At 38.4% G+C, this 13,367-nt stretch overlaps 1 protein-coding gene across 2 annotated transcripts in view; it reads left to right on the plus strand.

Moving 5' to 3' along the window:
- Nucleotides 1-10,553, plus strand: part of CBLB (Cbl proto-oncogene B) — a 187,650-nt gene extending 177,097 nt beyond the window's left edge. For both annotated transcript variants that reach the window (XM_006029288.2, XM_025210744.1), the window contains 2 exons: nt 1,679-1,798; nt 9,311-10,553. In XM_006029288.2, coding sequence (XP_006029350.1) covers nt 1,679-1,798; nt 9,311-9,564 — 374 coding nt within the window. In that variant the 3' untranslated portion in view covers nt 9,565-10,553. The remainder of the gene's footprint in view (nt 1-1,678; nt 1,799-9,310) is intronic.
- Nucleotides 10,554-13,367: the final 2,814 nt, after the last annotated feature.

Here is a 13,367-nt window from a genome sequence, read left to right on the forward strand (position 1 = left end):
ATATATAAATAAATATAAATATAAATATAAATAAATAAATAAAAGTCAGGTGTGCTGAGTCAAACTGACATAATGCCTCTTCTGGACATGTGCTGCATTCAGTGCAGGAGCTCACCATGCTTAAATAAAGCACTAGGTTTTTTCACATCTATATGCAGCTGTAAAGAAATACATTAGCTTGAATCCGTTATAAGGTGTCACCAAAATAGTATAAAAAGCAGGTGTCTTTCACAGAACAACAGTTATAAGATTAAAGGAAGTTCACTGAAAATAAACATTGACTTTAGAAGCATCAAAAAATGTTAGAAGTGCTTTCGACTAATTAGGTTGAACCCAAGTGACCCTTTCTGACATGTTTCTGATGGTATATTTTCTGCTATGCATCAAGACCTGAATGTTATAATCCACCAGTACACTTTATTTCATGTTGCAGAATTCAGTTCACCATGTATTTTGTCAAACAAGCCACTGTTCGTGCATGCACACATGGGATGAATTTGCAATTTAACAGATTCTAAAGTTTCAGTCATTAATTCAAGGCCAGGATTTATTTTAATATAAGAAGTTTGAAGATGAAAGTTACCTGCTATTCACAAAGCTGTGTGAAGTTTCAAATTACTTGGAATTGAAGTGTAACAGTAATGAACATGTATCATAAATAACCTTAAAACTAACAATTCATATCTGCTGACACAAAGTTTGAACAATGCATTTCATGGACACTTAAAATTTTCCATACTTTTTATGAAAATACACTGTCACTGACACGTTTGCATAGATTAGGGGCTTTTTTCAGTGTTTCTTTAGAACCTGGTCTCCAAAGCTATATTAATTACCATGCATCTTGTCAAGTAAGCCACTCTGCATATATAATGAATGACTTTCCAAATTTTTAATTTATGATGATTGGTTCCCAAGAAGCCTTCTGACGGTTTCACAACCATGCACCAGTTAGATCACTATGCATGTGCACTACACCACGTACCGTCACTGCGGCCTTTATAGTAAATGAATTGGGGCCCAATTCAGGAAAGAAGCCACGTTCAGGGCAGCACTTGCTGAATTACAGTTGGGCTTAAAAAAGATCAAACGAGTTGAATGTTTTAGGATCTTTCTTATCTTTGACTTTTAATCTTTTTCCTATATTTGACAAAGGAAGATGTACAGTTTTACCCCTACTTTCTTTGGTGTGTGTTTGTAAACAGGGGTCTGCATTAAGAGTGTTTCTACATGGTTTTCGCTGCTATTACTTGAACTTTTGTAGACATCCCAAGCAAACTTAACACTCGCCAGCTTGGGTGCATCTAGCAAAATAACTTGTTAGTGCAGAGCTCAGCATGGGCTAGCTATCTAAATATATATCCAGCTTCTCAGGCAGGTTTTGCAATCTGTTGCACTCTAGTCTACACTGTTGTCAGAAGCCAAGTCACCTAGTTTAAAGTCGACTTGGAAATCTCACCACTCATCACAATGACTGCAGAGTAGGGAGGCATACTTTTAAATTAACTACTTCCTCCAGTCACTAGCACGTGATTGTAAAGGGGGTGCTTCTGTTTGTGTTCATAGCTCCTCCTCTGAAGGAGGTTGTTCATAAAGATGGTCTATAGACTTTGTATGTAAGACTTAAAAATTAAAACTTTTGTAAGGATCTTTTGGGTCTTTTTGGTTTTCTTTATAGATCTCCATTTTGATCCAGTTACTGGTCCAGCTCCTTTGCCACCTGCTCGAAGACTAACAGGGGACAATGTCAAAACTAATAGAACATCCCAAGACTATGATCAGCTTCCACCCTGTTCAGGTAAGACAACAACCATGCGGGGAGAGAGTCTGGCTAAGAACACAAATGATCTTGGCACAAAAAGACTAAAGTCTTGTTTGCTAGACTGTTCCAAGCCGTGCACACACACTACCATTTAAGAATGGCTTCTGTCCATCACATCAAGTCACATGGCAGTTCTTTTTCTGCTTAAAAAATGAATCCATCAGAGGAACAGTAGAGATGGATGTTATGATAGCAAGCAAAATTCTGTGTGGTTGGCCCTAACCTGAGTAACAGTGACATCTTCCAAGTGACTTATTTCTTTCCTAGCAGTTGAAATGGGCTGTTTTATGTCCATTCTGAAACTTTTCTGGGAAATGACAAGTAATTTTCCCTCTGTCTGAGGTCACAAGAGGCCAGAAGTCAAGCAGTGACTGTTACAGTTCTTGACTAAGTTTGCTCTCTTTTTATTGTCTCATGAAAAAAATATTATTTGAACTTGCCTCTTGTTGTTCTCTTACCTTCATACTGATGTACCTTGTAATAAGGATCTGAGTACTTTTAAGTACTGGGTCACTTAAGCAATGAATACCTTGCAAAGTTTATAACTACACAAGTCAACAAATTTCTACAACAAATTAAAAAGCTGACAGTCTCCGATCCAGATAGCACTCCCATTGCTTCTCTAGTACAGTTATGTGATGGCTGCATCCTGCAATTGGATTCATAAAGCTGTTTGTGACTGCAAAATGGAGTGGCAAATGGAGAGCCAGTGTCCTTTGTGCCCAGTAGGAACCAGTCAGTCCACCCCTTGAAATACTAATTGCTTTTTGTGGTACAACACTGCTATTTTAGGAGATGCTATCAACTCAAAATCAGGGCAGTTTTTAAAACAGAAATACTTAAATAGTGGCATCAGTATTGCTCATGGATACCCCCAAGTCCTGCTGATTTTAGTCCTATTTTTTCTATTCTTCACAAATTTTCTTTTCATCTCTCATCAGCTGTTGTATGAAAGATTAACTTGTTGGGATGAATTGGCCAGTTGTGGTCCTGAACCTACAAGCAGTTACCTCAGTGCAAAATGTTACTCATGCAAGTAGTCCTGTTGAGTTATGTGCCCGCACAGTTATTAGAAGAATTGGGGTATACATTACAGTGCAGATGGAATGGTCTCTTTAACAGCATCCAAGAGTCGTTATATGGCAGCATAAGACAGGAAGAATCTATTTTTAATTGTAATTACAGGAGAGAATAGAGAAGTCTGAAAAATGTCATGGAATTTTTAATGGTTGTTAAAGGTCTGAACCTCAGTTTGGTACGTCAGGTAATAGATTGCATATTCAGTAGCCCAGTGCCCCTACTATAATGCTAGTGCTTATTATTTAGATGCAATTTTTAAAAGGTTACCAGAGTATTTATCTTATAATGTAAAATGATGAGAGTAGCAACTTTTTATTGCCTAGCGCAGTGTGGCCTTGATTTCTGTTTAGGCGCTTCTGGTACTACCATACTAACATGATGATGATGTCTTGATCACCTTCAGAGTATGGTATGTTCCCTCCGTGCTGTCTCTGTGAGCTAGTTTTACTTCTGCTCAATTATTGCAAGTTGCCTGCTATTAAAGATCTCAAATAGCTTCCTTGGTATTACTTAATACATGCTCCAGTACCTATATGTATTCCACAACCCTCCACCTTCTAAAATGTCCATGTGTTTCAACCTTTGCTATTAATATCATGCTAATTCAGCATAATATACATCAAGATATTAAATATAATTTGAATGAAATGAAAACTGAATTAAATCATGTCATGTTATAATTGGAAAGTTGTTCTTATAGTGGTAGTAATTCCCTCCTATGGAATTAATGAGTTTCAAGATGAACTGATTCACCTTACTCTAGGATTCAAAAAGACAACTTGGTATGGACTATATCAGAGCAGTGGTTCTCAACCTTTTTTGTACCAGGACCCATTTGTAAAAATTGATGGCTAGTCTCGACTCAGTGCCCCTCGACCCCCAACCCCCAGCATGTGGGGTGGGGGGCCCAAAGAGGCCCCCAGCAACCCCTTTGCAGGCTGTAACTCTGCCAGCCTGCAAGGGAAAAGCCATGGTTTCTCATGTTTTTCTCCTTTAAAGAAAAATCCATTTTTAAAGTTTGTTTGCGACCCTTTCGTATATTCTTCGACCCACTTTTGGGTCGTGACCCATGGGTTGAGAAACACTGACTTAGAGTTGGAATTTATTCTGTAGCCATTGAACTCTTAACAAGTCTTTCATCATGCCAGCCCTTGTTTAGAGCTAAGAGTTGGAACTTTTTGCATAAAGGAAGCAAATACAAGTTTGTAACTCTATCATAGACCTACTGTAGGATCATGAGCAAGACACATGACCTCTGCATCTCACTTTGTCTGCCTTTATGATTAGAGTACCTGCTTCACTATGACAGTGGTCAACTTAATTGCTGACTAGCTAGGGCAAGTATATTTCTAACATTGCTAAAATATTCAGAAATGATTGTAAAGGCCCTTAACTTTCCTCTTGACTGTTTCAGCATTGGGGGATGTGGGTGGGGTGTTATTTGAGGGGGGTTGTCTGTAATTGTCCTAGTATGTGCTCTGGTATCATTTCTGTAGGAAATGAAATAAGGATAATGAAAAAGTAAGGGAGTTTTCTAATTCTAGAGGTTTAACTGTGAAGGCATTGAACCTATGTGCAAACATACCTGTTCAGTGTTGATGTTAAGTGCTACCATAGGTGTGAGTGAGGAGAAGTCTGATTTCTTCCCCCCTATAACTCCTCTTTTTATTCTTTTCCCGGTAAATGGCTGCATACGGAACGAGGTAGATACATTGGCTGCATCTGCTTTTAGTATCTCATTGGTGCTACAGGGAAAAGTTGGGCATGTCCTGGCTACTCATTGGCCTTTATAAAGTACTATTAGCCAACTGTCCACATAAACTTTGTTAGACTAAAGGCACCTTTCAAAAAATGTTAGTTCTTAACTTTCAGTTAATTCTTTGCTATGGAAAAACAATAGAACAATTCTTCTCTTGCAAATAACTCAAAGATCACAACAGGTTCCAGAATGTTTTTCACATGGTGGATTCCTATTTGAAGTCTTTCTTTATTTTGTGAATCATGTGTAGGTGTTTGCTTGTATTAATATTGCAAATACTATCTTACTACAACAAAAGCTGTTATGGCATCCAGGGGGAATGTGGAGTGCTGGTTAATCAAAATTGCTAGTTATCTGAGAGGCGTCTGTTTGGGCCCTCCCAACGCATCCGGTGCGTCAGTGTGTCGAGGGACAGGGTGGGGGCCTGAACAGAAATGAATAGCAAGGAGGGAATTTTAATTAAAAGCTTACTATTCCCATATCACTGTGTGCTGGGGGCCAGGGAGGGGACCCCCCGCGCAGGCTGCTTTTCTCCTGGTTGTGGGACTCTGAAAAACCGGATGTGCCACAGTGGGATTTCTGGTTTCACTTTTGCCGCGTCGATCGGCATGCCGGTTACAGCACAGCTTTTGCTGTATTGAGAAGTATCCCATGGCACCTTTTAAGATCTCATGGCACCCTGGTTGAGAATCACCACTCTAGTAGCTGAAATGTAAAATCTTGCTTGCACTTTTTTATTTAAACATGAACAATAAAGGCACCCCCCTTTTGAAGGAATGAGGGGGATTCTGTTGATACGTTACATCATTAGGATTGATTTCTTTCATCCTGTCTGAAAACACTTTCTTTAATTTGTGCTTTTTGGAGAAACTCATGTTTTAGGGCTCTGAGGAACACCTACCCAAACATAACTTTACTGAGTACCTAGCATCTTCCTCAGCTCCTTAGAAGGATGCATTCCTAGAAGATGTTTTCCTGCACCTCAATTATCAGGGTCAGCCTACGTCATCTTCAGACACCCTCACACAACAAGCCTGCATCCACTTGCCCACCAGCACATCTGCTTGCCTGGTGCCCCTGCTGCTTCCCAGTATGTGAGCAGATGATGGGCATGTTGTAAAGGGAACCGAAAGGGATAGTTCACAGGAGAAAAGGCTGGCATCCATTACATGAGAGAGTCTTAATTTGACTTTCCATTCCAGAGGCCAGTGGGCTGCTTTCTTTCATGTCACAGCAACTTCTGTTCAAGTCTCACTTGTGCTGGTGAACTTCGGTTGTTCATTAAATCCTGTCCTCCATCTTGATCTGCTTTGAGGTTAGTCAGTTTCCTCAGGGTTCGATGCAGCCCTGTGACACTAATGTGAATGGTAGAGGCTGCCTGCTCAGAGGCTAAAGCAATTAATTGAATTACATAAATGAGAAAAATCTGGAGTTGAATTTTGTGACTGGAGACTGGGACGCTGGAGATTGACTGGGAGAAAAGCCTTTATCTCTGGCTACTTGTACATGCCACAGGGGTTTAATTCAGCTTAGTTCTCCCTAAATTGAAATGGTGGGTTTTTAAAAACACTGCTTCAATTTAGGAAGAATTAAACTGAACTAAAGCCTGTGGTGTGTACATAAGGGTGGGGGCCCAATCCTTACCTGCCTCTCTGGCAGGGGATGGGGGGGGAGTGCCAGCAGGCTGAGCAGTCCCTGAGCTGTGTGAGGGCCACCAGGCAACCTACCAGCTGGAACTTGGCCCAGGCAGTCCTGAGGGTGCTGCAGCCATGGAGGGAAGCACCAGTGTCCCCCCACCCCGGTCCCATCCCGTCCCTCCCCCCCAGCCATGGAGGGAAGCACCAGGCCCCTGCGTAGCTCAGGCAGGCAGGAATTGGGGGGAGGATCAGGCTCACTCTGTTTTTTATGTGTGTGTGTTTTGTTTTGGTTTTTTCCCTTCAGTTGAGCCTGCCTGCACGGGCTGCCGCCAGGTCCCACAGCCCCTGAGCTGCATGGGGCTCGCCAAGCCCTGAGCACATTGGCTTCATGCACTGTTGCACTTTGTTAGGTAGCAAACTAAAACGCCTCGGAGGTGTTTTATCTTGCTATGTACCAAAGTCATTTAAAGTGGAATATGCTGCTGAGCACGCAAACAGCAATGCCATTAAAACAGAATACGCCACTGAATGTGCAAACAGCAGTGCCATTAAAGCGGTGCAAAAGGGCAATTTAAGCTGCTTTAAAGGCCAGTTTTGTGACATGTACAAAGGCCCTCTGTGTCCAGATGGAAGTGCAGTTTAAATATGTTTAAGCTTAGGATTTAACATGATACCTAGCCTCAGCTAAAATGTTATATGGCTGTGAAGATATTGAGAGAAGTGTCAGCACTTAAGAAAAAAAATTCTAAATGGGAATAGAGTTGCAGAGAGGGTGATCTAAAGATTTAAAAAGTACCAGCTTGATAGACACATCAGTGGAATGAAAAGAAAATGCATGTTTTGCAAATCTTCCCAAAGAATTAAAAACGTGCTTGCTTAAATGACATGATTGCTTACGCAAGTTTTCTAGGAAGCTCAGACATAATGTCATTTTAGTTTGAGACCAAAATTGAATTTTTTTTTAAGTAAAGCTGCTTAGAATGGGCTATTTAATATTTAAAAATAAAATCAATCCACACATACAGCATTTTTCCTGCTGTTTGAGTCCAGGAAAAAAAGGTTTATATACAAACATAATTTCTCTTCTGTGGACAGATTTCTGCCACAGACATGTTTCCATAACTGCTTTTTATGTTTACTCTTAGTGCTATATCTCAATCCGTCTGGCAGTTTTCTAGCATTGTGTGCATACTTCACAATTATAAATAGAGACAATATTCTTCAATAGTAGCTTAAATTGGATGTGTAGAACAAGTTTGAATTCCTCATGTTAGTTCTTTCTCTCTTACTGACGGCTAAGCTTTCTGAAATATTGCTAACTGCTTCAGCCTGCAAGTATTTCTCACTTTTCCCCTGCAAGCTCAATCCCGCTTTGTTGTATTTATTAATGTTAATATGACACTTTCATCCTCAGCGTCCTTTACAGACAGACATGAAGTACTGCTTACGATCTACAGGTTTTCTCATCACCATGTTGCACAGAAGATGATGCAATGGTTCAAATAAAAATTAACCCAAGTTTTGATCTCAGTCCAGTTACTCGTTTCATAGAATCATGGGGAAAAAAAAGGCTTGAGGGGACCTCAGAAGGTCATGAAGGAAGTTTGACTGGATGACCCCCTGAGGTCCCCTCCAGCTTTAGAGGGTCATCCAGTCGAACTCCCTGCTCAAGGAAGGATTGTACCTTTTCATTTGTTAGAGTAATCCTTCAAAAACAGAAACAAAAAAACCCTAGGGTCTTGTCTAAAGTAAGAATAAAACTATACTGATACCAGCAAATTCATGTGAACACACAAAAACCTGAGCTGAGAAATATTCATCTTATGTACTTCTACATAATGTGAAATCATATGAATATGTTGATCTACCTGAGATATTTAACATGTTCAGTGGAATTGCAGTCCAAGTGTTCTCTCTTTCCAAGACTGCACTAAGTAGCAAATCAGAGCATTGATGGTGAGTAAAAAACTCCTTTGCATCTCCAAATCAAAAAAGACATCTCTGGAAGATTTAAGATGACAAAAGGCTATTGGCACCAATATAAATAAAGTGGAAGACTTTACAGCCAGTAACTTCCTCTAATTACATATCAGTTTCCTCACTGTTTATTGTTTGTGGAACTTTTTAGAACTCTGCTTGAAAGATTAAAATCCTTAAAGAATATTTTGAGCTGGAAATGTTTTCTCTAATCTGCCCTCTTAAAGGGGTATGGACAGTGGACCCACTTTACTTGAGTACTAAGCCCTTGGCTCTGAGGAGGTTAGAAGTGCTGTTTGCACCTACACATTATGATTCTCTGAAACTTAACTGCAAAGGGTAATATTTTTATGGAGCACTACAAAAAAGGAAATAGCGTAGCTTTATCAATGTCTTCTGACCTGTATAACCAAACGTTTGGGGTATACAATTAAGGGCAATGTTTTTGCTGATTAAATCAATTGGAATAATAGGTTTTTTTTAAGGCACGACAGAACGAGGAATTATGACTAATATTTGTCTGCTTGGGTACAGACGATGTGCATGAAATAAACTACAATTGAGTGAATTAAATTCACATGTTTATTTGCTTGGAGTTGTCTTTCACCAAAGCTAACTGACTTGTGTAGCATCCTGAATAAAAATAACTAAACTGCGAGCAGCTGTGTGGGGAAAAAAATGTTTCTTAGAAACAAACCCTTCTTCCTTAAACTCTTAGATTGTTGAGACTGAACAGCTCTTAAAATTTTGACAGGCTCTTCACTATGAATGCTTTTTAAACTTTTTTTTTTTTCCTTTGAACAATGCAAATTAATGTAACAGGTTTTTTAAAGCCTTTCTCATGTGGTTTCTTAGATTTGGAGTTTAACCTACCAATCACTGTCAATGCAAATTAATGTAACAGGTTTTTTAAAGCCTTTCTCATGTGGTTTCTTAGATTTGGAGTTTAACCTACCAATCACTGTTTTCTGTAACTTGGATAAGCCTGTTTCATAAAGCTGTTTTCTTTGGTTTGTTTGTTTGTTTTTTAAACAGATGGTTCACAAGCACCAGCCAGGCCCCCTAAACCACTTCCTCGCAGGACTGCACCAGAAATACACCATAGGAAAGCCGACACCTCCGTGGAAAATGTGGACGCAAAAATTGCAAAACTTATGGGAGAGGGCTTTTCCTTCGAAGAAGTTAAACGGGCACTTGAGATAGCCCAGAATAATGTTGACGTTGCTCGTAGTATTTTAAGAGAATTTGCCTGCTTTCCTCCGCCAGTCTCCCCACGTCTCAATCTATAGCAACATGAAAGTCCTTGCAGCAGATGAATTCCATGTATGTGCTTGTGGATCTGGGAGTGAGAAAATGGAGAGATGCAATTCGAGAGGCATTTTCTTCTCCTGTCATCATTAGCAAGCAGTCTGCTTGCAGCAGTTTATCAAATGAAGATGACTGCTCTAATCAAGACTTACAAATGGGCTGAAGCTTACGTATTTTTGCTAGCCATACTTTTTAAATCAGGGTTGAACTGACAAAGTAATTTAAAGAAGTTTACTTCCCTTGAACTTTCAATCTGTGAAATGCTTTTTCTTGTTTACAAGTGGGCAAGTTAAAAGTTTTCTAGTTGACTCCTGTACTGTGTTCCTGTTCAGAGTCAGTTCTGCTGTAGCATTCCCAACAATTTCCATGTTGACTGCCCTAACAATTAAATCATCTTTTTTCCAGAAGCTCCACATTTCCATGTCTACTTTTACAAGATGCTTTAAAGATTTTTTGCATTTCAGCTTATCAAACAAATGCAAAAAAATACGTGGCCTTCACTACTGAGTTTTTTCTGAGATTCCTTTGCTTTTGAGAGAGGAAAAAATCTGAATGTATAATGCATTATTTTGTCTTTGAACTGCCTTCTTAAAGGTATTTTGACAGTGAGATTGGGCAGCTTTTCTTCTTAACATGGTTTTGTGACCTGAATTTAAAACACACAGGTCTTTATCCACATAGTTTCTGCAGTTGAATAAAAAAATCCCATGTCAGTCATGTTACTAAATCATGACACTTGACAACTCTTTAAAACTTAAGGAGTATTAAGAATTCAGATGTTTAAAAACAAACCAAATGCATATGTTCATGTTGTACTTACGTTGGATACTGAGGGCAGCCCACTAGTTATAGTTTAAGTATTCTCAGGCATGCTGAATAATAGGGAATCTTGTTACATAATCTTCATGATGTTCAGGAAAATTACAGTCCTGCAAAATGGAATAAAGTTAACTTCCTATTTGAGTGATTAGCCTCTGGTTCATCACAGCTTGGATTGGTTCATATTAACATGGGAACTTTAAATCTTTGATGCACTGTTAAGTCCTAATACTACTGTAGCAATATTTTTTTGCAAATCTCTTTAGTAATTCCCTCTTTCTACACTGTTATGTTAGAATGTGTTTAATACCCATATTCATTCACTCATTACTTCTGTTTGGAAGCATCATAGATTTATTTTTATTTTTTTGCCTTGGGTGAATTTGTGTTGCCTTGGGCTGTAAGTTTGGGGGTTTTTTGTTTTTTGTGTTTTTTTTTTAAGCACAGATTGATGCAAACCAAACCTTGCTCTTTGTTGGGGTCTGTTCTTACTACAGCATTGAATTAAGAGTCCAAATATTTCCAGATTAATTCCCGTTTTGCTGCTTTCCTGTTTTTGTGGAAACTGTTGAAGTCATCTTTTCCTCCCTTACTGTTGAAAAGATGAGCCATGTGGGAAACAGAATAGTTTCCACTTTTTGAAATGTGGCCAGTATATGAGACCTTTCAGGTTGTGCTAAACTTGGATTGAGATACCTATTTATTGTTCCCATTCATCTTTCAGTTTTGTCTTTCACTCAAAGCAAGTGGAAGAAGTTTTATACCCTTTAAAGGGCAAGATCTTAGCAACAAATGTATTTATTTTAAAGATGCCAACCAACTCAAGTTCAGAATTCAAAGTCACAAAAAATCTAGTGGAAATCACCATTGTATCTAGATCTCCTTCATTTCATCAAAAGCTTACTCCCCCAAAGGAGAAAGAAAAATTCCTTTGCTGTGTCACAAAGCATGACATGCCCATCATGAATCTGTCTAGTGAAACAAAATGATGAGAGGTATTTGAGCTAAAGGAATGATCTTCTATTTCATTTCAGTCTAAGAAATGGTTCTGAATTTCTGTTCTAGAAAAGGGCTGTTGCAGCTTTCTTAAAATGTTCATTCTTTAGATAGCGATAAGTGAAAGCTTTTGGCTCAAGTTTTCCTCTGTACTCTTCTGTTTTCTGGAACAAAATATGCTGTTTCGACTCTCTGGTTCAGTGGATTGTTTCCTGCTTCGTATTGATAATGCTTCTGTATTTCAGCCCAGTACAAATTCAGAATGATACACGCTCTTAAGTTAAATGCTGCAATTTTGCTAGAATTGTTTAATTATAGTTCTAACATAGCTGTCAGAATAGCAGTAATGGGGGGTGGGGAAAAAGAACATGCTATAGGACAAGCAGTCTGAAGACCATGTTTTCAAATTTCTAATGATAATGGTTAACCTTAGTATGGATTCTATATCTTTTTTTTAATTTTATGCAGGAGCTTAGCACACATTAAACCATTGTTGCAGTTAAGAAGCAAGAACTACTGTCATTTAAAAGGTTTGAAAATCACTTCCTCCCCCAACAAAATCTATTTTCCCTCTTTCTTCCCTTCTTCCTCAGTAGCAGTCAGAGTCCAACTGGCAAGGGGGTTTTTTTGTGTGTTTTTGAAAATCTCAGTAAAGTAGTACCATAAACGTCAGCTTCATCTTCTCAAAGTATTCCATTAATCTTTAAATGAGAGTATTAATCAGACATTCTTAAATAGTATATCATGAAAGATGCCTCTGACCCATTTCAGTTAATAGGTATAAAGTCAAATTGAGTGAAAATGCTTTGCTAGACTGTTGATGTTTACTTCACAGGAATTAATGAGTATAGGCAAGATTACTTTAGCTACATCCTGGTTCCCTAAAACATCTCCAACTTTGCTTTGGAAATTAAGGGTGTGATGCTGCCAGCATGAATGCACGTGGAAGTGAAAATGGCTTCAAACCAGAAAAAATAGTTTCACGAGCAACACCTACAAATTTTTTTCCTTCCTTAAAGAGTTGTCCAAAGGCCTTTGTCCTTGTATCTGTTTGCACCTGACCTCTTTTGCATTTATTTCTTTGGATGCTAAATTAATTTTTTTTATCAAGATTTTCTGACTCAGCAGTTGAGTAATATGACAATATCAGCAGCATGGTTCCTTCCCAAAGATGCTAAGCAAAAATTGAAACTGTGCTAAAACAAATTAATTCTATGTCATGAATCATACAGGTGAGTTGGCTGGAACCCTAAAGTGTCCACTAGTTCAGTGTGTCAACATTTCACATTCCAAATGCACATTTGGCAAAAACTTCTTCATAATGTGAACTTAGTTTTTTATACCAGAATCATTCTTCCGTTCTATTTCACATATTTTCAGCTTGAAGCTTTACTTTGCACTGATTATCCTGACCTGGTAAACATTTTAATTTGTGTCTTAAAGCTTGACAAATTTGGAAGCAGATGAACAGTGCATTTTAAACAGATTCAGGTACTGCCTGTTGACCTGGAATATAGTGCTTCTAGGAATGATCTCCTGAAAAGGACTGCAATAGTTTCCATTTTGAAGGTTTTTCTTCCAAATAACTATTTTATCTGAAAATGCCTTTTATAAACTTGTCTAACATGTGGCAGACATAGTGATGTGTTCAATTAATTTATATTTTATTCAATGTTCTTTTTCAATTCTGGTTATTATGTAACCTCAAGTACTTTATCTGTTCTTGTAAGGTATTTTATAAAATTAATGTTAACAGAATGCTGAGTTGGTCCTTAATTTTCAAGCTCTTGTCTCTTGACACACAGTCCTTTGGAAACATAGGTATCCTGTACAAAACGGAATGCTGTCTTGGAATCCAGAAAAGAAAGTATTATAGTAAGAAGGATCAGCACAGTCTGAAGGATCCCCAACGCTGGCATATCTTCATTAGTTGGTTCTCTTTTTTTATTTGTTGAATTTAGAAAACAAA

Source organism: Alligator sinensis, unplaced genomic scaffold (genome assembly GCF_000455745.1).
Source record: "Alligator sinensis unplaced genomic scaffold, ASM45574v1 scaffold924_1, whole genome shotgun sequence".
NCBI lineage: Eukaryota > Metazoa > Chordata > Crocodylia > Alligatoridae > Alligator > Alligator sinensis.